Raw genomic sequence first — 26,969 nt, forward strand, 5'->3', positions numbered from 1 at the left:
TAGAGGAAGGCTACTGATTTATTTGAGTTAATTTTATACCCAGCCACTTTGCTGAAGTTGTTTATCAGCTTTAGTAGTTCTCTGGTGGAACTTTTGGGATCACTTAAATACACTATCATATCATCTGCAAACAGTGATACTTTGACTTCTTCTTTTCCGATCTGTATCCCCTTGACCTCCTTTTGTTGTCTGATTGCTCTGGCTAGAACTTCAAGAACTATATTGAATAAGTAGGGAGAGAGTGGGCAGCCTTGTCTAGTCCCTGATTTTAGTGGGATTGCTTCGAGTTTCTCTCCATTTAGTTTAATGTTAGCAACTGGTTTGCTGTATATGGCTTTTACTATGTTCAGGTATGGGCCTTGAATTCCTATTCTCTCCAGGACTTTTATCATGAAGGGGTGTTGAATTTTGTCAAATGCTTTCTCAGCGTGTAATGAAATGATCATGTGGTTTTGTTCTTTCAGTTTGTTTATATAATGGATCACGTTGATGGTTTTCCGTATATTAAACCATCCCTGCATGCGTGGGATGAAGCCTACTTGGTCATGGTGGATGATTGTTTTGATGTGCTCTTGGATTCGGTTTGCCAGAATTTTGTTGAGTATTTTTGCATCGATATTCATAAGGGAAATTGGTCTGAAGTTCTCTTTCTTTGTTGTGTCTTTGTGTGGTTTAGGTATAATAGTAATTGTGGCTTCGTAGAAGGTATTCGGTAGTGATCCATCTGTTTCAATTTTGTGGAATAGTTTGGATAATATTGGTATGAGGTCTTCTATGAAGGTTTGGTAGAATTCTGCACTAAACCCGTCTGGACCTGGGCTCTTTTTGGTTGGGAGACCTTTAATGACTGCTTCTATTTCCTTAGGAGTTATGGGGTTGTTTAACTGGTTTATCTGTTCCTGATTTAACTTCGGTACCTGGTATCTGTCTAGGAAATTATCCATTTCCTGAAGATTTTCAAGTTTTGTTGAATATAGGTTTTTATAGTAAAATCTGATGATTTTTTGAATTTCCTCTGAATCTGTTGTTATGTCTCCCTTTTCATTTCTGATTTTGTTAATTTGGACGCACTCTCTGTGTCCTCTCGTTAGTCTGCCTAAGGGTTTATCTATCTTGTTGATTTTCTCAAAGAACCAACTTTTGGTTCTCTTGATTCTTTCTATGGTCCTTTTTGTTTCTACTTGGTTGATTTCCACTCTGAGTTTGATTATTTCCTGCCTTCTACTCCTCCTGGGTGTATTTGCTTCTTTTTGTTCTAGAGCTTTTAGGTGTGCTGTCAAGCTGCTGACATATGCTCTTTCCTGTTTCTTTCTGCAGGCACTCAGCGCTATGAGTTTTCCTCTTAGCACAGCTTTCATTATGTCCCATAAGTTCGGGTATGTTGTACCTTCATTTTCATTAAATTCTAAAAAGTTTTTAATTTCTTTCTTTATTTCTTCCTTGACCAGGTTATCATTGAGTAGAGCATTGTTCAATTTCCAAGTATATGTGGGCATTCTTCCTTGATTGTTATTGAAGACCAGTTTTAGGCCGTGGTGGTCCGATAGCACGCATGGGATTATTTCTATCTTTCTGTACCTGTTGAGACCCGTTTTTTGACCAATTATATGGTCAATTTTGGAGAAAGTACCATGAGGAGCTGAGAAGAAGGTATATCCTTTTGCTTTAGGATAGAATGTTCTATAAATATCCGTTAAGTCCATTTTGCTCATGACTTCTCTTAGTCTGTCTACATCTCTGTTCAATTTCTGTTTCCATGATCTGTCCATTGATGAGGGTGGGGTGTTGAAATCTCCCCCTATTATTGTGTGAGGTGCAATGTGTGTTTTGAGCTTTAGTAAGGTTTCTTTTATGTATGTAGGTGCCCTTGTATTTGGGGCATAGATATTTAGGATTGAGAGTTCATCTTGGTGGATTTTTCCTTTGATGAATATGAAGTGTCCTTCCTTATCTTTTTTGATGACTTTTAATTGAAAATTGATTTTATTTGATATTAGAATGGCTACTCCAGCTTGCTTCTTCTGACCATTTGCTTGGAAAATTGTTTTCCAGCCTTTCACTCTGAGGTAATCTCTGTCTTTGTCTCTGAGGTGTCTTTCCTGTAGGCAGCAGAATGCAGGGTCCTCGTTGTGTATCCAGTTTGCTAATCTATGTCTTTTTATTGGGGAGCTGAGGCCATTGATGTTGAGAGATATTAAGGAATAGTGATTATTGCTTCCCGTTACATTCATATTTGGATGTGAGGTTATGTTTGTGTGCTTTCATTCTCTTTGTTTTGTTGCCCAGACGATTAGTTTCTTGCTTCTTCTAGGTTATAGCTTGCCTCCTTATGTTGGGCTTTACCATTTATTATCCTTTGTAGTGCTGGATTTGTAGAAAGATATTGTGTAAATTTGGTTTTGTCATGGAATATCTTGGTTTCTCCATCTATGTTAATTGAGAGTTTTGCAGGATACAGTAACCTGGGCTGGCATTTGTGTTCTCTTAGGGTCTGTATGACATCAGTCCAGGATCTTCTGGCCTTCATAGTTTCTGGCGAGAAGTCGGGTGTGATTCTGATAGGTCTGCCTTTATATGTTACTTGACCTTTTTCCCTTACTGCTTTTAATATTCTTTCTTTATTTTGTGCGTTTGGTGTTTTGACTATTATGTGACGGGAGGTGTTTCTTTTCTGGTCCAATCTATTTGGAGTTCTGTAGGCTTCTTGTATATCTATGGGTATCTCTTTTTTTTAGATTAGGGAAGTTTTCTTCTATGATTTTGTTGAAGATATTTACTGGTCCATTGAGCTGGGAGTCTTCACTCTCTTCTATACCTATTATCCTTAGGTTTGATCTTCTCATTGAGTCCTGGATTTCCTGTATGTTTTGGACCAGTAGCTTTTTCCGCTTTACATTATCTTTGACAGTTGAGTCAATGATTTTTATGGAATCTTCTGCTCCTGATATTCTCTCTTCCATCTCTTGTATTCTGTTGGTGAAGCTCGTATCTACAGCTCCTTGTCTCTTCTTTTGGTTTTCTATATCCAGGGTTGTTTCCATGTGTTCTTTCTTGATTTTTTCTAGTTCCATTTTTAATTCCTTCAACTGTTTGATTGTGTTTTCCTGGAATTCTTTCAGGGATTTTTGCGATTCCTCTCTGTAGGCTTCTACTTGTTTATTAATGTTTTCCTGTGTTTCCCTAAGTGAGTTCTTCACATCTTTCTTGAAGTCCTCCAGCATCATGATCAAAAATGATTTTGAAACTAGATCTTGCTTTTCTGGTGTGTTTGGATATTCCATGTTTGTTTTGGTGGGAGAATTGGGCTCCGATGATGCCAAGTAGTCTTGGTTTCTGTTGCTTGGGTTCCTGCGCTTGCCTCTCGCCATCAGATTATCTCTAGTGTTACTTTGTTCTGCTGTTTCTGACAGTGGCTAGACTGTCCTATAAGCCTGTGTGTCAGGAGTGCTGTAGACCTGTTTTCCTGTTTTCTTTCAGCCAGTTATGGGAACAGAGTGTTCTGCTTTCGGGTGTGTAGTTTTTCCTCTCTACAGGTCTTCAGCTGTTCCTGTGGGCCTGTGTCTTGAGTTCACCAGGCAGCTTTCTTGCAGCCGAAAAGTTGGTCTTACCTGTGGTCCCGAGGCTCAAGTTCGCTCGTGGGGTGGTGCCTATGGGCTCTCTGCGGCGGCAGCAACCAGGAAGACCTGTGCGGCCTCTTCCAGGAGCTTCAGTGCACCAGGGTTCCAGATGGCCTTTGGTGTTTTCCTCTGGCGTCCGAGATGTATGTACAGAGATCAGTCTCTTCTGGTTTCCCAGGCTTGTCTGCCTCTGTGAAGGTTTAGCTCTCCCTCCCACGGGATTTGGGTGCAGAGAACTGTTTATCCGGTCTGTTTCCTTCAGGTTCCGGCGGTGTCTCAGGCACAGGGGTCCTGCCGCTCCTGGGCCCTCCCCCACGGGAGCCCAGAGGCCTTATACAGTTTCCTCTTGGGCCAGGGATGTGGGCAGGGGTGAGCAGTGTTGGTGGTCTCTTCCGCTCTGCAGCCTCAGGAGTGCCCACCTGACCAGGCGGTTGGGTCTCTCTCTCACAGGGTCTGGGAGCAGAGAGCTGCTGCGGGCCGGGATCTGAGGGTGTGGGACTTCCGGTAAACACAGAACGTGCCCGGTCCTAGAGGAATTCTGCTTCCGTGTGTCCCAAGCTCACCAGGCAGCTTTCTTGCAGCAGAAAAGTTGGTCTTACCTGTGGTCCTGAGGCTCCAGTTCGCTCGTGGGGTGCTGCCCACGGGCTCTCTGCAGCGGCAGCAACCAGGAAGCTTTTTTTCCCATTCTTTTGGTGGCCATTTTGTCCTAACAACAGTGTCCTTTGCCTTCCAGAAGCTTTGTAGTTTTATGAGGTCCCATTTGTTGATTCTTGATCTTAGAGCATAAGCCATTGGTGTTTTGTTCAGGAAATTTTCTCCAGTGCCCATGTGTTCGAGACTCTTCCCCACTTTCTTCTATTAGTTTGAGTGTGTCTGGTTTGATGAGGAGGTTCATGATCCACTTGGACTTAAACTTTGTATAGAGTGACAAAAACTGATCAATTTGAATTATTCTATACGATAACCTCCAGTTGAACCAGCACCATTTGTTGAAAATGCTATCTTTTTTTTCCATTGGATTTTTTTTAGCTCCTTTGTCAAACATCAAGTGACCAAATGTGTGGTGGATTCATTTCGGGGTCTTCAATTCTATTCCACTGGTCTATGTGCCTGTCTCTGTACCAGTACCATACAGTTTTTACCACTATTGCTCTGTAATACTGCTTAAGTTCAGGGATAGTGATTCCCCTGAATGTCCTTTAATTGTTGAGTATAGTTTAAGCTATCCTGGGTTTTTTGTTATTCTAGATGAACTTGCAAATTGTTCTAACTCTCTGAAGAATTGAATTGGTGTTTTGATAAGGATTGCACTAGACCTGTAGATCGCTTTTGGTAAAATGGCCATTTTTGCTATATTAATCCTGCCAATCCGTGAGCATGGGAGATCTTTCCAACTTCTGAGATTTTCTTCAATTTCTTTCTTCAGAGGCTTGAAGTTCTTATCATACAGATCGTTCACTTGCTTCCTTAAAGTCACACCAAGGTATTTTATATTATTTGGGACTATTATGAAGGGTGTAATTTCCCTAATTTCTATCTTGGCTTGTTTATCTTTTGTGTAGAGGAAGGCTACTGATTTATTTGAGTTATTTTTATATCCAACCGCATTGCTGAAGGTGTTTATCAGGTTTAGTAGTTCTCTGGTGGAACTTTTGGGGTCACTTAAATATACTATCATATCATCTGCAAATAGTGATATTTTGACTTCTTCCTTTCCAATCAGAATCACTTTGATCTCCTTTTGTTGTCTGATTGCTCTGGCTAGGACTTCGAGAACTATATTGAATAAGTTGGGAGAGAGTGGGCAACCGTGTCTAGTCACTGATTTTAGTGAGATGGCTTTAAGTTTCTCTACATTTAGTCTAATATTAGCTAATGGTTGGCTGTACATGGCTTTTTCCATGTTATGTATAGGACTTGAATTCCTGTTCTTTCCAGGATTTTTATCATGAGGGGGTGTTGAATTTTTCAAATGCTTTCTCAATGTCTAATGAAATGATCATGTGGTATTTATTTTTCATTTTGTTTTTATAATGTATTACATTGATGGTTTTCCATATATTAAACCATCCCTGCATGCCTGGGATGAAGCCTACTTGATCATGATGGATGATTGTTTTGATGTTTTTTTGGATTCGGTTTGCAAGAATTATATTGAGTATTTTTGCATCAATATTCTTAAGGGAAATTGGTCTGAAGTTCTCTTTCTTTGTTGGGTCTTAGTGTGGTTTAGGTATAAGAGTAATTGTGGCTTCGTAGAAGGAATTCTGTAGTGCTCCATCTGTTTCAATTTTGTGGAATATTTTGGATAATATTCGTATGAGGTCTTCTATGAAGGTCAGATAGAATGGCAATTGTTCATTTCCTGTTGATTTTCAAGTTTCGTTGAACATAGACTATTTTAGTAGGATCTGATGATTTTTTAATTTCCTATGAGTCTGCCGCTTTGTCTCTCTTTTCATTTCTGATTTTTTTTTAATTTGGACACACTCTCTGTATCCTCTGGTTAATCTGGCTAAGGGTTTATCTATCTTGACAATTTTCTCAAAGAACCAGCTTTTGGTTCTGTTGCTTTTTTGTATAGTCCTTTTTGTTTCTACTTGGTTGATTTCAGCTCTGTGTTTGATTATTTCCTGCCTTGTACTCCTCCTGGGTGTATTTGGTTCTTTTTCTTCTAGAGCTTTTAGGTGTGCTGTCAAGCTGCTGACATATGCTCTCTCTTGTTTCTTTCTGCAGGCACTCAGAGCTACGAGTTTTCCTCTTAGCACAGCTTTCATTTTGTCCCATAAGTTTGGGTATGTTGTACCTTCATTTTCATTAAATTCTAAAAAGTCTTTAGTTTCTTTCTTTATTTCTTCCTTGACCAGGTTATCATTGAGTAGAGCATTGTTCAACTTCCATGTATATGTGGGTGTTCTTTCCTTATTTTTACTGAAGACCAGCTTTAGCCAGTGGTAGTGTGATAGGATGCATGGGATTATTTCTATCTTTCTGTATATTTTAATACCTGTTTTATGACTGATTATAAGGTCAATTTTGGAGAAAATACACGAGTTGGTGAGAAGAAGGTATATCCTTTTGTTTTAGGATAAACTGTTTTATAAATATTTGTTAAGTCCATTTGGTTCATGACTTCTGTTAGTGTGTCTACATCTCTTTAATTTCTGTTTCCATGATCTGTCCATTGATGAGAGTGTGGTGTTGAAATCTCCTACTATTATTGTGTGAGGTACAGTATGTGCTTTGAGCTTTAGTAAGGTTTCTTTTATGTATGTAGGTGCCTTTGTATTAGTAGCATAGATATTTTGGATTGAGAGTTAATCTTGGTGGATTTTTCCTTTGATGAATATGAAGTGTCCTTCCTTATCTTTTTTGATGACTTTTAGTTGAAAATCGATTTTATTCCATATTAGAATGGCTACTCCAGCTTCCTTCTTCAGACCATTTGCTTGGAAAGTTGTTTTCCAGCCTTTCACTCTGAGGTAGTGTCTGTCTTTGTCTCTGAGGTGTGTTTCCTGTAGGCAGTAGAATGCAGGGTCCTCATTGCGTGTCCAGTTTGTTAATCTGTGTCTTTTTATTGGGGAATTGAGTCCGTTGATGTTGAGAGTTATTAAAGAATACTGATTGTTGCTCCCTGTTATATGCATATTTGGATGTGATATGTTTGTGTGCTTATCTTCTCTTTGTTTTGTTGCAAAACGATTAGTTTCTTGCCTTTTCTAGGGTGAAGCTTGACTCATTGTGTTCAGCTTTGCCATTTAGTATCTTTGTAGGGCTGGATTTGAAGAAAGATGTTGTCTAAATTTTGTTTTGTCATGCAATATCTTGGTTTCTCCATCTATTTCAATTGAGAATTTTGCTGGATACAGGAGCCTGGGCTGGTATTTGTATTCTCTTAGGGTCTGTATAACATCTGTCCAGGATCTTCTGGCTTTCATAGTCTCTGGTGGGAAGTCTGGTATAATTCTGATAGGTCTGCCTTTATTTGTTACTTGACATTTTTCCCTCACTTCTTTTATTATTCTTTCTTTTTTCATGCATTTGGTTTTTTTCCCTACTATGTGACTGGGAGGAGTTTCTTTCTGGTCAAATCTATTTCGAGTTCTGTAGGTTTCTTATATGTTTATGCACATGTCTTTTTTTAGGTTAGGGAAGTTTTCTTCTATGATTTTGTTTAAGATATTTACTGGGCCTTTGAGTTGGGAGTCTTTACTCTCTTCTATACCTATTATCCTTAGGTTTGATTTTCTCATTGTGTCCTGGATTTCCTTTCCATTTTTCATTATCTTTGACAGTTGTGTCGATGATTTTTATGGAATCTTCTGCTCCTGAGATTCTCTCTTCTATCTCTTGCATTCTGTTGCTGATGCTTGTATGTACGGCTCCTTGTCTCTTCCTTTGGTTTTCTATATCCAGGGTTTTCTCCCTTTGTGCTTTCTTTATTGCTTCTATTTCCATTTTTAATTCCTTCACATGTTTGATTGTGTTTTCCTGTCATTCTTTCTGGGATTTTTGCATTTCCTCTCTATAGGCTTCTACTTGTTTATTGGTGTATTCCTGCATTTCTCTAAGGGAGTTCTTTATGTCTTTCTTGAAGTCCTCCATCATCATGATCAAATGTAATCTTAAATCTAGATCTTGCTTTTCTGGTGTGTTTGGATATTCAGTGTTTGCTTTGGTGGGAGAATTGGGCTCCACTGATGCCATGTAGTCTTGATTTCTTGGGTTCTTATGCTTGCCTCTCACCATCCAGTTGTCTCTGGTGTTACCTTGTTCTGCTATTTCTGACAGTGGCTAGACTGTCCTATAGGCCTGTGTGTCGGGAGTGCTGTAGACCTGTTTTCCTGTTTTCTTTCAGCCAGTTATGGGAACAGAGTGTTCTGCTTTCAGGTGTGTAGTCTTTCCTGTCTACTGGTATTCAGCTGTTACTGTGGGTGTGTGTCCTGAGTCCACCAGGCAGGTCACTTGGAGCAGAAAAGTTGATCTTACCTCTGGTCTCATGTCTGAAGTTGCTCCTCAGATGCTGTGTTTCAGCTCTTTGTGAGGGCAGCAACCAGAAGGTCCTTCTCCTTCTCTTGTGTCCCTGTGCACAGGGGGCCCAGGTGGCACTAGGCGTTTTCCTCTAGAGTCAGAAATGTGAGCAGAGAGTAGTCCCCTCTAGCTTCCCAGGCGTGTATGCCCCTCTGAGGGTTTAGCTCTCCCTCCTATGTGATTTGCAGGAAGCTGTTTGACTGTGTCCCTTCAGGTCTGGGTGCAGTCTGGACTGCAGGGGACTTGCAGCCTGACTGCCCCTATCTTCCTATTCCCAGAGGCCCTATACAATTTCCTCTTTAGCCAGGGATGTGGGCAAGGGTGGGCAGTACTGGTGGTCTCTCCTGCCCTGCAGTCACAGGAGTGCCCACCTGTCTGGGAGATGAGTTCTCTCTCCCATGGGGTTTGGTAGCAGGGAGCTGGGGCTAGGATCAGATAGGTTTGGGCTCCAGCTAGAAACCGGAAATGTCTGGTCTCAGAGGAATTTTGCCTTTGTGTGTGCTGAGTCCAACAGGAAGGTCACTTGGAGCAGAAAAGTTGGTCTTACCTCTGGTCTTGGTCCTGAAGTCACTCTTCAGGGGCAGGTTTCAGCTCTTCATGAGGGCAGCAACCAGAGGGGTCTGCCCCACATCTTCTTGGGTCCCCGTGCACAAGGGGCCCATATGGCGCTAGGCGTTTTCCTCGAGAGTTAGAAATGTTGGCAGAGAGTATTATCCTCTGACTTCCCAGGCGTGTCTGCCCCTCTGAAGGTCTAGCTCTCCCTCCCACAGGACTTGGTTGCAGGAAGTTGTTTGACCAGGTCCCTTCAGACCTGTGCCAGTCCAGACTGCAGGGGACCTGCAGCTTGAGGGCCCCTATATTCCTCTTCCCAGAGGAATTCCCTATACAGTTTCTTCTTGGGCCAGGGATGTAAGCAAGTGTGGGCAGTACTGGTGGTCTCTCCTGCCCTGTAGTCTCAGGAGTGCCCACCTGTCTGAGCGATGAGCTCTCTCTCCCATGGGGCTTGTGAGCAGGGAGCTCCCCCTTCCCTTTTATATAAGGCTAATCCCTATCCCAAACAGCTCCTCTTCCTGCCTCTCCATCAAAACATTCCCCTACACTGGACAGTCCAGCCTTGGAAGGACCAAGGGCTTCTCCCATTGGTGCCCAACAGGGCCTTCCTCAGCGATATATGAAGCTGGAGCCATGGGTCTGTCCATTTGTAGTCTTTGGGTAGTGGTTTAGTCCCTGGGAGCTCTGGACGGTTAGTATTGTTGTTCTTATGGGGATGCAAGCCACTTCAGCTCCTTCAGTCCTTTCTCTAATTCCTCCAATGGGGGCCCATTCACAGTTCAATGGTTCACTGCTAGCATTTGCCTATGTATTTTTTACACTCTGGCTGAGCCTCTCAGGAGACAGTTATATCAGGCTCCTGTCAGTATGCACTTCTTGGCTTCATCAATATTGTCTAGTTTTGGTGGATTTGTATAGATGAGCTGTATATCCAGGTGGGGCAAGGTCTGAAATGGCCATTCCTTCAGTCTCTGCTCCAAACTTTATCTCCATATCTCCTCTTATGAAAATTTTTGTTCCCCCTTTTAAGGAGAACTGAAGCATCCACTCTTTGGTGGTCCTTCTTCTTGAACTTCATGTGGTCTGTTTATTGTATCAGCTTTTGGGCTAATATCCACTTATCAATGAGTGCAGACCATGTGTATTTTTTTTTTTTTTTTGTGATTGGGTTACCACATTCAGGATGATATTTTCTTGTTCCATCCATTTGGCTATGAATTTCATGAAGTCATTGTTTATGATAACTGAGTAGTACTCCATTGTTTAGATGTACCACAGTTTCTGTATCAATTCTTCTGTTGAAGGGCATTTGGGTTCTTTCCAGCTTCTGACTATTATAAATAAGGCTTCTATGAACATAGTGGAGCATGTGTCTCTGTTGTATGTTGGAGGATCATTTGGGTATATGCCAGCAGTGGTATAGCTGGATCCTCAGGTAAAGCAATGCTCATTTTTCTGAGGAACCTCCCAACTGATTTCCAGACCGGTTGTACCATCTTGCAATGCCACCAACAATGCAGATGTGTTCCTCTTTCTCCATATCCTCACCAGCATCTGTCTCTTACCTGAGTTTCTGTTCTTAGCCATTCTGACAAGCTTGAGATGTAATCTCAGGGTTGTTTTGATTTGCATTTCCCTGATGACTAAGGATATTCAACATTTCTTTAGGTATTTCTCAGCTGAGATTTCTTTATTTAGCTCTGTAACCCATTTTTAATAGGGTTATGGCTCCCCGGAGTTGACCTTCTTGAGTTTTTGTATATATTGGATATTAGCCCCCTATCCAATATAGGGTTGGTACAGAATTTTACCAGTGTGTTCATTATTGTTTTGTCCTTAAGACATTGTCCTTTGCCTTACAGAAGCTTTGCAGTATTATCAGCTTCCATTTGTCTATTTTTGACCTTAGAGCTTAAGCCATTGGTATTTGGTTCAGGAAATTTTCCCCAGTGCCTATTTGTTCTAAGATCTTCTCCACTTTTTCTTCTATGAGTTTGTATGTATATGGTTTTTGTGGAGGTCCTTGATTCACTTGGACTTATGCTTTGCACAAGTCAATTTGCATTCTTCTACATGCCTAGCTACAGTTGAACCAGCACCACTTGCTGAAAACACTACCTTTTTTCCATTGAATGATTTTAGCTCCTTTGTCAAAGATCAAGTGACTTCTGGTGTGTGGCTTCACTCCTGGGTCTTCCATTTTATTCCATTGCTTTACCTGCCTGTCTCTGTACTAATACTATGCAGTTTTTTATCACTATTGCTTTGTAATACTGCATGAGATCAGGGATGCTAATTCCCCCAGAAGTTCCTTTATTGTTAAGAATATTTTTTTCTATCCTGGGGTTTTTATTATTCCAAATGAATTTCCAAATTGCACTTTCTAACTATATGAAGAATTGAATTAGAATTTTGATGGTGGGCTGCCGCCGCGGAGAGCTCGTAGGCAGCACCCCACAAGCAAACTTGAGCCTCGGGACCACAGGTAAGACCAACTTTTCTGCTGCAAGAGACCTGCCTGGTGAACTCAGGACACACAGAGGCAAAATTCCTCTAGGACCGGGCACTTCCAGGGTTTACCTGGACTCCCAAACCCACGGATGCCAGCCCACAGCAGCTCTCTGCTCCCAAACCCTGTGGGAGAGAGACCTCACCACATGGTCAGGTGGGCACTCCTGAGGCTGCAGAGCGGAAGAGACCACCAACAATGCCCACCCCTGCCCACATCTCTGGCCCAAGAGGAAACTGTATACAGCTTCTGGGTACTTGTGGGGGAGGGCCCAGGAGCGGCAGGACCTCCTCGCCTGAGACACCGCTGGAACCTGAAGGGACCGAAGTGATAAACAGTTCTCTGCACCCAAATCCCGTGGGAGGGGGAGCTAAACCTTCAGAGAGGCAGACACGCCTGGGAAACCAGATGAGACTGCACACTGCACACATCTCTGACGCCAGAGGAAAACACCATCTGGAACCCTGGTGCACGGAGGCTCCCGGAAAGGGCAGTGCAGATCTTCCTGGTTGCTGCCACCACGGAGAGCTCGTAGACAGCACTCCAGGAGCAAACTTGAGCCTCGGGACCACAGGTAAGACCAACTTTTCTGCTGCAAGAGACCTGCCTGGTGAACACCAGACACAGGCCCACAGGAACAGCTGAAGACATGTAGATAGGAAAAACTACACACCCGAAAGCAGAACACTCTGTCCCCATAACTGGCTGAAAGAAAACAGGAAAACAGGTCTACAACACTCCTGACACACAGGCATATAGGACAGTCTAACCACTGTCAGAAATAGCAGAACAAAGTAACACTAGAGATAATCTGATGGCGAGAGGCAAGCGCAGGAACCCAAGCAACAGAAACCAAGACTACATGGCATCATCGGAGCCCAATTCTCCCACCAAAGTAAACACGGAATATCCAAACACACCAGAAAAGCGAGATCTAGTTTCAAAATCATATTTGATCATGATGCTAGAGGACTTCAAGAAAGACGTGAAGAACTCCCTTAGAGAACAAGTAGAAGCCTACAGAGAGGATTCGCAAAAATCCCTGAAAGAATTCCAGGAAATCATAAATAAACAAGTAGAAGCCCATAGAGAGGAGTCACAAAAATCCCTGAAAGAATTCCAGGAAATCATAAATAAACAAGTAGAAGCCCATAGAGAGGAGACACAAAAATCCCTGAAAGAATTCCAGGAAAACAGAATCAAACAGTTGAAAGAATTAAAAATGGAAATAGAAGCAATCAAGAAAGAACACATGGAAACAACCCTGGATATAGAAAACCAAAAGAACAGACAAGGAGCTGTAGATATGAGTTTCAACAACAGAATACAAGAGATGGAAGAGAGAATCTCAGGAGCAGAAGATTCCATAGAAATCATTGACTCAACTGTCAAAGATAATGTAAAGCGGAAAAAGCTACTGGTCCAAAACATAGAGGAAATCCAGGACTCAATGAGAAGATCAAACCTAAGGATAATAGGTATAGAAGAGAGTGAAGACTCCCAGCTCAAAGGACCAGTAAATATCTTCAACAAAATCATAGAAGAAAACTTCCCTAACCTAAAAAAAGAGATACCCATAGGCATACAAGGAGCCTACAGAACTCCAAATAGATTGGACCAGAAAAGAAACACCTCCCGTCACATAATAGTCAAAACACCAAACGCACAAAATAAAGAAAGAATATTAAAAGCAGTAAGGGAAAAAGGTCAAGTAACATATAAAGGCAGACCTATCAGAATTACACCAGACTTATCACCAGAAACTATGAAAGCCAGAAGATCCTGGACAGATATCATACAGACCCTAAGAGAACACAAATGCCATCCCAGGTTACTGTATCCTGCAGAACTCTCAATTAACATAGATGGAGAAACCAAAATATTCCATTTTTACCAAATTTACACAATATCGTTTTACAAATCCAGCACTACAAAGGATAATAAATGGTAAAGCCCAACATAAGGAGGCAAGCTATATCCTAGAAGAAGCAAGAAACTAATCATCTTGGCAACAAAACAAAGAGAAGAAAAGCACACAAACATAACCTCACATCCAAATATGACTATAACAGGAAGCAATAATCACTATTCCTTAATATCTCTCAACATCAATGGCCTCAACTCCCCAATAAAAAGACATAGATTAACAAACTGGATACGCAACGAGGACCCTGCATTCTGCTGCCTACAGGAAACACACCTCAGAGACAAAGACAGACACTACCTCAGAGTGAAAGGCTGGAAAACAACTTTCCAAGCAAATGGTCAGAAGAAGCAAGCTGGAGTAGCCATTCTAATATCAAATAAAATCAATTTCCAACTAAAAGTCATCAAAAAAGATAAGGAAGGACACTTCATATTCATCAAAGGAAAAATCCACCAAGATGAACCCTCAATCCTAAATATCTATGCCCCAAATACAAGGGCACCTACATACGTAAAAGAAACCTTACTAAAGCTCAAAACACACATTGCACCTCACACAATAATGGTGGGAGATTTTAACACCCCACTCTCATCAATGGACAGATCATGGAAACAGAAATTAAACAGTGATGTCGACAGACTAAGAGAAGTCATGAGCCAAATGGACTTAACATATTTATAGAACATTCTATCCTAAAGCAAAAGGATATACCTTCTTCTCAGCTCCTCATGGTACTTTCTCCAAAACTGACCATATAATTGGTCAAAAAACGGGCCTCAACAGGTACAGAAAGATAGAAATAATCCCATGCGTGCTATCGGACCACCAGGGCCTAAAACTGGTCTTCAATAACAATAAGGGAAGAATGCCCACATATACGTGGAAATTGAACAATGCTCTACTCAATGGTAACCCAGTCAAGGAAGAAATAAAGAAAGAAATTAAAAACTTTTTAGAATCTAATGAAAATGAAGGTACAGCATACCCAAACTTATGGGACACAATGAAAGCTGTGCTAAGAGGAAAACTCATAGCGCTGAGTGCCTGCAGAAAGAAACAGGAAAGAGCATATGTCAGCAGCTTGACAGCACACCTAAAAGCTCTAGAACAAAAAGAAGCAAATACACCCAGGAGGAGTAGAAGGCAGGAAATAATCAAACTCAGAGCTGAAATCAACCAAGTAGAAACAAAAAGGACCATAGAAAGAATCAACAGAACCAAAAGTTGGTTCTTTGAGAAAATCAACAAGATAGATAAACCCTTAGCCAGACTAACGAGAGGACACAGAGAGTGCATCCAAATTAACAAAATCAGAAATGAAAAGGGAGACATAACTACAGATTCAGAGGAAATTAAAAAAATCATCAGATCTTACTATAAAAACCTATATTCAACAAAATTTGAAAATCTTCAGGAAATGGACAATTTCCTAGACAGATACCAGGTATCGAAGTTAAATCAGGAACAGATAAACCAGTTAAACAACCCCATAACTCCTAAGGAAATAGAAGCAGTCATTAAAGGTCTCCCAACCAAAAAGAGCCCAGGTCCAGACGGGTTTAGTGCAGAATTCTATCAAACCTTCATAGAAGACCTCATACCAATATTATCCAAACTATTCCACAAAATTGAAACATGGAGCCCTACCGAATTCCTTCTACGAAGCCACAATTACTCTTATACCTAAACCACACAAAGACACAACAAAGAAAGAGAACTTCAGACCAATTTCCCTTATGAATATCGACGCAAAAATACTCAATAAAATTCTGGCAAACCGAATTCAAGAGCACATCAAAACAATCATCCACCATGATCAAGTAGGCTTCATCCCAGGCATGCAGGGATGGTTTAATATACGGAAAACCATCAACGTGATCCATTATATAAACAAACTGAAAGAACAGAACCACATGATCATTTCATTAGATGCTGAGAAAGCATTTGACAAAATTCAACACCCCTTCATGATAAAAGTCCTGGAAAGAATAGGAATTCAAGGCCCATACCTAAACATAGTAAAAGCCATATACAGCAAACCAGTTGCTAACATTAAACTAAATGGAGAGAAACTTGAAGCAATCCCACTAAAATCAGGGACTAGACAAGGCTGCCCACTCTCTCCCTACTTATTCAATATAGTTCTTGAAGTTCTAGCCAGAGCAATCAGACAACAAAAGGAGATCAAAGGGATACAGATCGGAAAAGAAGAGGTCAAAATATCACTATTTGCAGATGACATGATAGTATATTTAAGTGATCCCAAAAGTTCCACCAGAGAACTACTAAAGCTGATAAACAACTTCAGCAAAGTGGCTGGGTATAAAATTAACTCAAATAAATCAGTTGCCTTCCTCTATACAAAAGAGAAACAAGCCGAGAAAGAAATTAGGGAAATGACACCCTTCATAATAGACCCAAATAATATAAAGTACCTCGGTGTGACTTTAACCAAGCAAGTAAAAGATCTGTACAATAAGAACTTCAAGACACTGAGGAAAGAAATTGAAGAAGACCTCAGAAGATGGAAAGATCTCCCATGCTCATGGATTGGCAGGATTAATATAGTAAAAATGGCCATTTTACCAAAAGCAATCTACAGATTCAATGCAATCCCCATCAAAATACCAATCCAATTCTTCACAGAGTTAGACAGAACAATTTGCAAATTCATCTGGAATAACAAAAAACCCAGGATAGCTAAAGCTATCCTCAACAATAAAAGGACTTCAGGGGGAATCACTATCCCTGAACTGAAGCAGTATTACAGAGCAATAGTGATAAAAACTGCATGGTATTGGTACAGAGACAGACAGATAGACCAATGGAATAGAATTGAAGACCCAGAAATGAACCCACACACCTATGGTCACTTGATTTTTGACAAAGGAGCCAAAACCATCCAATGGAAAAAAGATAGCATTTTCAGCAAATGGTCCTGGTTCAACTGGAGAGCAACATGTAGAAGAATGCAGATCGATCCATGCTTATCACCCTGTCCAAAGCTTAAGTCCAAGTGGATCAAGGACCTCCACATCAAACCAGACACACTCAAACTAATAGAAGAAAAACTAGGGAAACATCTGGAACACATGGGCACTGGAAAAAATTTCCTGAACAAAACACCAATGGCTTATGCTCTAAGATCAAGAATCGACAAATGGGATCTCATAAAACTGCAAAGCTTCTGTAAGGCAAAGGACACTGTGGTTAGGACAAAATGGCAACCAACAGATTGGGAAAAGATCTTTACCAATCCTACAACAGATAGAGGCCTTATATCCAAAATATACAAAGAGCTCAAGAAGTTAGACCGCAGGGAAACAAATAACCCTATTAAAAAATGGGGTTCAGAGCTAAACAAAGAATTCACAGCTGAGGAATGCCGAATGGCTGAGAAACACGTAAAGAAATGTTCAACATCTTTAGTCATAAGGGAAATGCAAATCAAAACAACCCTGAGATTTCACCTCACACCAGTGCGATTGCCTAAGATCAAAAACTCAGGTGACAGCAGATGCTGGCGAGGATGTGGAGAAAGAGGAACACTCCTCCATTGTTGGTGGGATTGCAGACTGGTAAAACCATTCTGGAAATCAGTCTGGAGGTTCCTCAGAAAATTGGACATTGAACTGCCTGAGGATCCAGCTATACCTCTCTTGGGCATATACCCAAAAGATGCCTCAACATATAAAAGAGACACGTGCTCCACTATGTTCATCGCAGCCTTATTTATAATAGCCAGAAAATGGAAAGAACCCAGATGCCCTTCAACAGAGGAATGGATACAGAAAATGTGGTACATCTACACAATGGAATATTACTCAGCTATCAAAAACAACGAGTTTATGAAATTCGTAGGCAAATGGTTGGAACTGGAAAATATCATCCTGAGTGAGCTAACCCAATCACAGAAAGACATACATGGTATGCACTCATTGATAAGTGGCTATTAGCCCAAATGCTTGAATTACCCTAGATCCCTAGAACAAACGAAACTCAAGACGGATGATCAAAATGTGAATGCTTCACTCCTTCTTTAAATGAGGAAAAAGAATACCCTTGGCAGGGAAGGGAGAGGCAAAGATTAAAACAGAGACTGAAGGAACACCCATTCAGAGCCTGCCCCACATGTGGCCCATACATATACAGCCACCCAATTAGACAAAATGGATGAAGCAAAGAAGTGCAGACCGACAGGAGCCGGATGTAGATCGCTCCTGAGAGACACAGCCAGAATACAGCAAATACAGAGGCGAATGCCAGCAGCAAACCACTGAACTGAGAATAGGTCCTCTATTGAAGGAATCAGAGAAAGAACTGGAAGAGCTTGAAGGGGCTCGAGACCCCAAAAGTACAACAATGCCAAGCAACCAGAGCTTCCAGGGACTAAGCCACTACCTAAAGACTATACATGGACTGACCCTGGACTCTGACCTCATAGGTAGCAATGAATATCCTAGTAAGAGCACCAGTGGAAGGGGAAGCCCTGGGTCCTGCTAAGACTGAACCCCCAGTGAACTAATCTATGGGGGGAGGGCCGCAATGGGGGGAGGGTTGGGAGGGGAACACCCATAAGGAAGGGGAGGGGGGAGGGGGATGTTTGCCCGGAAACCGGGAAAGGGAATAACACTCGAAATGTATATAAGAAATACTCAAGTTAATAAAAAAAAAAAAAAAAAACCTCATCCTAAAAAAATAAAAATAAATGAAATGAAAAAAAAAACCCACCTAATAATTACCCAAGCAATTTTGCTGCTAAGTTTTTCAGACTCATAAGTTGTATTTTTTGAGACAATTAGCCTGAAACAAAGTTAGATTGAATCAAATTATCTCTAACATACAAAGTATCTTATAATGATGGAAAAACAATCATGTGGAAAGATATGAAAGAATGAGGTATCAGAACCCCATAACCCCTCTTTCTTAGAAAATTCACTTATGAATTTCCACTCTTATATTTTATGAGCAGGAAACAAATGAAAAACAAGATAAAACAGAGCAATAAATTCCACAAAGATATGACTGAATCATTACATTATTAAAGAAAATGATTTATACTAACTATAGCAGTATGTTGATGAAATTTTTGACAGAGGATCTAATGATAGTGGATACTAGGACCCTTAGTGGTTGGTCAAACACTCGCTGCTAGTAAAATGGTTAACTTCACAGAGTGGATTGGAGGTTTTCATCCTGTTTAGTGATACTGAAATGTCATGAGCTGCCAGGCTAAAAATGGTTTGTCACCATGCCTTTGTGAAAAGGTATTCCAGATAATTAAATTTGGGTTAAAGAGAAAATGTTTGTGAAATAAATTCTGTTCAATTATAGTTTATCACTGATAACTAAACTTATATAACACTATTATGATGGTAAGTGATAAATGTGGTATTTGAAATTTTAACAATGATAGTCTATACCTAAACCAAGATGAAGATAACACATATCTAGGAACAGAAATAATATTTTCTAGGTGTAGGAACAATATGAATTAATCTCTGCTTAATGAGATTTGTATAAGTAAACACTCTGACTGCTAATCAATCAATGCTGCAAGTCTCTCTGCCACCATGCCAGACTCAATTCTTCCTGGCCTCCTCTATTTTTCCTTTCAGGAATCTGTCAATTTCTGGATGTCACACCTAGCAGAAGGGCTATCATGTCACTGATTAGTAAGTACTGTGGAACTTAATAGATTGATATAAGCACAAGTACAATCTCATCCATTAATTTTCTTAATGTCTATCAAAGTCTGCCAAAGAGAAATAATGTAAGAAATTCCTTGCCTATGATAACTCACACGTGGAAATGAGAAGATTTCCAAATTTCTAAAAAGTTTTATAGATGATATCCAATTCAGTCCTGTAAGCATAAATGAACACATAGTCTCTTCATTACAGACATAATTAGGTAAAGGCCTATAAAATTTTTCTTTAAATATGTGGAGTGCAGTATTTCCATCACAATAGCTCAAAGTATGTTTTATAACCAAAGACATGTTTGGTAAAAGATCAGGGTTCCTGTTGATTTCCTCCATTGAAAAGGCTAATGCCAAGGCATATTTGTTGGTTTTAGTTTTTTCTCTGTAAAAAAGCATAGTTTTTATTATGGACAGATGTTTATACATGATCAACTATACTCAATAAAAGCACTATTCTGTACACAAAGCTTCTGCATCTGATCTTTAAAGATGCAAACATCTGGCTTCTGTTCTGAGATTGGGTTGACATGATAACCTAGAAAATAGCAAACACTTTAAAAGTTCATGTCAGTGTGTCTCCCATAAATAAGATATGTTCTTTACCTCTTTTACAGAGAGGATTTCCATCTCTGCTTTTGAGTGCTTGACCAGAAAGTAAAGAGAAAACAAAAGAAATGGACAAAACAGTAATTCTGATCATATCTTTATTATCAAATTAATAAGCAATATAAAAATATGTGTGTCATGAGAGATATTGAGTTCATGATATTTTCTTGTTCAATTAGCTGAATTGGTCAGGAGCTTGAAACATGATTTATTTATCAGTGCATAAATGCCTTTCTGCAGAAACATTTGTTTCCTGTACTTACAATCACTTATAATTAGTGGCCAATATTCTTAACATCTCCCCCTCATATCTACCCTCATCTTGTTTATTGTTTCTTTCAGTCTTTTGGTGAAAAAAAAGTCTTAACTAAATATATAAATTTAAATATCAAACATATATTTGGTAAATCATGCATGACTATGCATATATTTATATGTATTTGAGCGTCGACTACTTAGGACCTAAGAAGGCAATATATCTGAGTGTTATATTTTATTATTTTTCCAGTTGTTTTTATATCTTTGAACATAAATTCTTATTCTATTTCTCACATCAAACTTTATCCCACTCTAACAAATTTAATTTATTTTTTCTTTTTTTGGTTATTTTTTATTTACATTTCAAATATTATTCCCTTTCCCAGTTTCCCAGAAATAAGGCCCTTACCCAATCTCCTTCCCCTTCTTTTATAAGGGTGTCCCCTCCCCATCCACTACCCTTACTTCTTCCTTCATTCCCCTACACTGGGGGGACCAGCCTTGGCAGGACCAAAGGCTTCTCCTTCCATTGCTGCCTAACAAGGCCATCCTCTTCTAAATATGCAGCTGGAGCCATGGGTCAGTCTTTGTATAGCCTTTGGATGGTGGTTTAGTCCCTGGGAGCTTTGGTTGGTTGGCATTGTTGCTCTTATGGGGTTGCAAGCCCCTTCAGCACTTTCAATCCTTTCTCTAATCCTCTAACAGGGATCCTATTCTCAGTTTAATAGTTTGCTGCTAGCATTCCCCTCTGTATTTGACATGCTCTGGTGATGCCTCTAAGGAGACAGCTATATCAGTCTCCTGTCAGCATGCACTTTTTAGCTTCATTAATCTTTTCTGAGTATTTGATAAGACACTTTGCTGCAGACTATACTCACTTCAAATGTGTAGGTATACACTTGTGCCAAGTACTTAGTGCAGAGATTAAGGGCTTGCCCTACCACCAAAGTATCATTCACCTACTTTCTATTTACAAATGAATGGGATATATACACTCTGAGTACTTCTGATCATTATACCTTAATTTCTAGTAAACGCCTTTGACAACTTTTCCAGTTATAGTAAAATAATGCTAGCATCACACTAAGAACTGGGGAAATAAATAACTTGCATTGATATTTTTATGTGCCAGTATTATATGTTTATAATATAGAAGAAATTTCGATGTGATATGACCATTTTTGTAAGAAAAGTGGGCTATAAGACAGTGGGAATGGAATAATACCATATTGTTTTTATGTTTGTGTAAAGAATACTATCTCCAGTATCAACCTTGTCACTTAATATAATCTGATCAGTAAACAATAAACAAATGCCTATATATTTAATGATTAAATTTGAGATAAGTACAATTAGATTTTCGCCAAAACTGTATCCCTGTGGTGTTTTCATTCTATACTCTATAAAATTGGTAATTTTATGATATTTTCTATTACCACACACCACAAGCAATGAATTTGAGAGAGTAAATTTGCATGTATGTAAAGTTTTTAATTTTCCATTAAAATTTTTACTAATATACAAAAGTAATTTAAGAATAAACCTTGTTCAGTACTCAACTATTTTCTCCAGTGAAACTTTATGAAATATGCTGTCTGGGTAGCCTAGCAGTCTAAAGGGCTCTGTTTTAAAACAACTATCAGAAACTCACTAAAATGAGTAGTGACAAGATATTGGAAACATGTGCCCCTATATTTTCTAAAATTACTGCAAAAAGTCTCCTAACATATAAATATCATAAAGGGGTCAGATATTAACAAACTTAGACATGCAAAGAGTGGACATGTTTCTAAAACAATGGCAAAAATCTTATGGAAAATTCCTGTATTTCAGTTCTCAAATGCTACAACTGTCCCACACCACAACTGTAACCTATGCCAGTGACAAAAGACATAGGCAGTCACCACTGTTATTGATAGCCTCACTATTCCAAGAGGCTAAACATATCATTTAATTCCATTTATTTCAAATATATTTTACTTTAAAGAGAGAATGCCAAACTGAACTTTATAAAAGACAAAAGTCAGTGGTTATATATGAACAACTTGAAGCACACAGCGACAGGCCTTTCAGGTTTTTAATTTTTTAAAACAATTGGATGTCTTGCCCTCTAATGACCTAAGTATTCCTTGCTCATTACATACAAACATATACATCCAACCATTCATATGAAGTATGTGTTTCTGAGTGTAAGAATCTTCTTTTTACAAACTTGATGAAGCATTAGAAGGCAAGAAGTGACCACATGCAATGAATTTGAGAGACTAAGTCCGCATATATGTAAAGTTTTTGATAAGTGTAGGCACCATGAATATTACTGGAACCAGCATATGCTCTAGGAGAAAGACACTGACGGTGAAAGGAAAATTATACGAATTTAAGGTTTAAAAATATAAAATTAAAAGAGTAAGCCCCAAAAGCCACAGACTCAGGGCTAAGCCCTGCCACCAGGAATAGCAGGCCATAAAGATAAAGAAAAGGAATACAAAAACCAGCTCAGGCTATCAAGGACTAACCCATAAACCATCCAAACACATCCCCCCAGCTTACTCAGAGTCATACTTTAACCAGATGTCCTCCAGACCCTGATAAGCCCTACTTGTGCTTTTCAGCCATTGTGTCCTGCAGAGAGCATTCCAAGAAACCGGACAGCCCAAGCCTAACAAGAGGTGTTTCAAATACAGATGCTTCATCAATTTTGACAAACTTTTAAAAATAATGAGGACCTAAAGACCCAATTTTTCTCCTGATTTAGTAGCTCTGTTCCAGGCACCAGGGGGCCATAAAAACTTTTGGAGTCCCCTTATCTCCTAGAGCCATAAAACAATCCTGTAACTTGTGGTGCATTCCCCTTTGACATCCCCCCATCCCCTGGTGCTCACAGCCTCTGCCTTTAAATACTCTTTCTCCCAGCCTCTCAGGGTCGACACCTCTGTCTCCTGCGTGGGATATGTGTCGGCCCGGAGATCTCTGTAATAGGTCTCCGTAATAAACCTTGCCTTTCCTTATTACATCCAAAATGGTCTCTCTGTGTCTGGGGTCCACGATTTCCCAAGACTTGAGTAAGGGTATCTCTGCGTGGGATCTTTCAATGGAAGAATTGTAAGCATAGTTTATGACCATTTATTTGCAAGTGCTTGGGATAAAATCAATGAAATGTTACAGGATCAAATGAAATAAATCATCATTGTCTAGTGTGGAAAAAAAACTGTTATTAGGAGGGCTTTATGTGAACGATCCATGTAGATATACATTTTTTCCTCAGCTTCCAAGCTTTAAGTCAGAGGTCGCCTAGAAGAAAAACAAAACCTTCACTGGATTAATTTAAAGGAGAAAATAGGATTGAATCTGTAAAATAATTAAGCTTGGTGAGTGGTTTTCAGACTTAGAAACACGACAGAAGACTCAAGGTTTTACCTAATCTTCATCCTCAGAACACTCAAGAAATATGAAAGATGTCATTTACATGGAAAATACAAATGCACTTACAGGACATTCAAAGTCTCATTGAAATAATCTTTCTCCATAGGCAACTGAACTGCTCCAAGGATGAAGGCACAATTTATATCCAAGTCTTTTTCCTTGACTTCATTCAAATTTGTTCTCCAAAAGCACCAGGGATCAATGAAATTGGCCATGAGAAGTGGATAGTGGAGAAGGAAAAATACTACCATCAAAATTAACATATTCTTTCTGCCTTAAACCTGGGCAGTGTGAATTGGAAAGTACCATGCATATAAGAACATCAAATTTCTATGATCTTTTATTACTCTGTATAAAGAAGAGGTTGCATATTCATGATTCATTTGTTTTTCCAGATTGCTTCTGAGCCCTGGAGGAAGGTTAAGCACTTTCTTCCCTGGGGCTCTGCAACAGGTGACCACAGCTCATGTAACACAGATTGGTAAATACTTTGGAGAATTATTCTTTCTCAGGCTCCATGATATCACTCATGTTTATTAATAGGCAGAAAGAAAACTTTTGTTCTAATTTGGTCTTGGAAGTTTTTAACAAGGTTATTATATGGACACAATTAGAAGTGATATCTGTAGATTTTATCAGAAAATTACCAGTGACAAATCCAGTAATGGTAAAATCAAAGCTACTGAAGACACACAGGACATTGTATTACAAGATCCAATTCAAGGAGAGGCAGGCTCATGTTTATAGCCACTAAGATCCACATACCATGTACAGTATGGACTATGTCACACTGGTGACATGAACAGATTATAAAAACAATGCCTCTCCTTCGATTTCCTTGAGAATCAAAAAAATAGAAAAAGTCAGAAGTGTATTTAATCTAGCTCTATCCAAAATTACTCAGTTCTTTACTGATCCACAGTTAATTTACATGAAAAAGATTGAATATTAAAGGTTCAAGAAATCAGAGAGAGATTCTTGTGGTCTGTGGTTTCTTTCTTTTTTCTTTTTATTGCTCATTGTAATTATTTACTTTTCAAATTTTACCCCCATTCCTAGTTTCTTCTCTATCCCCTATTCCATCTGCCTTCCTTTCCTCTATGAGGGTACATAACCATAAACCCCTCCCAATCCTCACTCAGCTCCATAGCATTCCCCTACCCTGCAACATGGAGCCTCCACAGGACCAAGGGACACACCCTCCAATGATACTAGAGAAGTCACTCCTCTACTATAATTCCAGCTGGAGCAGTGGGACCCCAATTTGTACTCTGCATGGTCGTTTAATCCCTACAGCTCACCTTCCTGTCTGACCCTCCTGGACTCTGTCTGTGGAGCATTGCTGATGCAAGTGAAAGTCTTTGTTATTTTGAATTTAACATCCTGGCCTTCCTGTCAGCCACAGGGGTTAGCTAACTTCTGAATGCTAGATCTTTTGATCTCAGCTTTAGTTTCAGTTTCTGTTTCCCCAGTGTGCTTCCTCTCAGTGGTTGGGGTACACATATTTTATGAACTCAGTTAAAGATTTATCATTCATTTCTTGAAACATGAGTGACCCACGTCTGTGTGTTTCTTCATAAATCATGCAAATGTCATCACCTTCCGAAGATTCAATACTAATGAAAAAGTAATGTAATCTTAGTATTTGAATTCAAAATCATGATCTTCAACCCTGATTCTCATGTTTTCCTTTTTTTTTTTAATTTAATAACTTGTGCTGACCAGTCTATTCTACATTGCATTTATTTTCCTACATTTTTATTTTTGGTCATTTTTACATTGCAGTAGTGGCTGTGAAGAAGTTTTGTTTAGAAATATCTTCTTAGTATCTTAGAAGCAACTAGTGACTATGAAGCAACACTGTGTTCTAATGCATAAACTTTTCTCATAAAATCTTTTTACCCATCTATTTTTACCTTAAATCTAGTATCAACAATGACATTCATGTGTTTACTGAAAATTGTACGCTTCATGAACTGTTTTAAGTGGACTTGGACTGAAAGAAACCAGAACACATGTAGGGAACTCATTGTTTTGTGGAATGATAAGCCCTATTTTCTGTTTTAATGACACAAACAAGTTTAGTGTTTCGCACTGGATATTGCTGTACATTTAAAAGTCAAAGTTTTTCATATATATGACTCCTAGTTCTGTTATAAGTCATCCCACAGTGCTGACACTTGTATCTACAGGAATGTGAATAGAGAAGTCTTCATAAAAATACAGTGGGAAATTTCAAGAGTGGGGAATGGGGCCACACACACTTCTCAAAAGTTTTAACTCAGAATTGTTCCTGCGTGAAGGAAATACGTAAATAAAGAGTGGAGCATAGACTGAAGAAAATGTCATCTAAAGTCTGCCCAACCTGGGAAATTATCTCATATGCAGCCACCAAGACCAGACCCTATTCCTGATTCCAAGAGGTCCTTGCAGACAGGAGCCTGATATAACTTTCCTTTGAAAGACTCTGTCAGAATTTGACCAACACAGATGCAGATTCTTGCAGGAAACATGCAAGTCTGAACATGCAGATTCTAATGGAGGATGTAGGGGAAGTACTGAAGACTGAAGAAGGTAAATGGGTTGGCAACTACATAGGAAGAACAACAGTATCAACCAACCAGACACCCTATAGTCTGGTTAAACCACCTACCAAAGAATTCACTTGGAAGGACCAATGGATCAAGCAGCATGTAACAGAGGATTACCTGATCTGGCATTAGTGGAAGCTGAGGTCCTTGATTCTGTGAAAAGGTATAAGGGAATGCTAGTGCAGAGAGGAAAGAATGACAAAGTGGTTGGGATAGCACCCTCATATAATCAGGGAGCAGGTGGGATGGCCTAGAGTTTCACAAGGAGGATCTGGGAAGAGAGATAACTTTGAAACCTAAGTAAATAAAATAACCAATTAAAAAAAGGAAGAGTCCAAGGAAAATTTATAGTAATCCAGATTTGTATTCATGTTTTTGTGTTTAATGACTTATAATTTTTGAACACATTTTTTTATTTTCATTATGGCACACTGACAAAAATGTAGCATATATTCTGCTAGTATCTGCACCTTCAGCAACATTATCACTTTCCCATCTTGCTACTGAATCATTCCTCTGTTCAACCAATGTCTTTCTACCTTCAAGACATTGTATGCATACTTAATTTTCAATCTAAGATTGATATTTTCATTGATATTTTGTTACTATCAGCTTCACATGATATACTCGTTCCTAGTTACATCATGCCTATGCAGTTTTCAAATTCTTCTACTACTTTCCTTGTCCAAAGATGTGCAAAGAAATGTGCACACACCCACAAGCATACAAACACAAACAGTCAAACACACAG

The 26,969-nt window shown here is 39.4% G+C and overlaps 1 protein-coding gene across 3 annotated transcripts in view; it reads right to left on the reverse strand.

Annotated features, from left to right (window-relative positions):
• Vom2r78 (vomeronasal 2 receptor, 78) overlaps window positions 1-24,182 on the reverse strand; it is a 46,872-nt gene extending 22,690 nt beyond the window's left edge. Inside the window, exons 1-2 of one of the 3 annotated variants that reach the window (NM_001099659.2) lie at window positions 23,694-24,182; window positions 19,440-19,722 (exon numbers count right to left, since the gene is read on the reverse strand). In NM_001099659.2, coding sequence (NP_001093129.2) covers window positions 19,440-19,722; window positions 23,694-23,890 — 480 coding nt within the window. In that variant the 5' untranslated portion in view covers window positions 23,891-24,182. The remainder of the gene's footprint in view (window positions 1-19,439; window positions 19,723-23,693) is intronic. The other 2 variants (XM_087578326.1, XM_087578335.1) reach the window with 2 other exon arrangements.
• Between the last annotated feature and the right edge of the window lie 2,787 nt (window positions 24,183-26,969).

Source organism: Rattus norvegicus, chromosome 1 (genome assembly GCF_021556685.1).
Source record: "Rattus norvegicus strain SHRSP/BbbUtx chromosome 1, alternate assembly SHRSP_T2T, whole genome shotgun sequence".
NCBI classification, from domain to species: domain Eukaryota; kingdom Metazoa; phylum Chordata; class Mammalia; order Rodentia; family Muridae; genus Rattus; species Rattus norvegicus.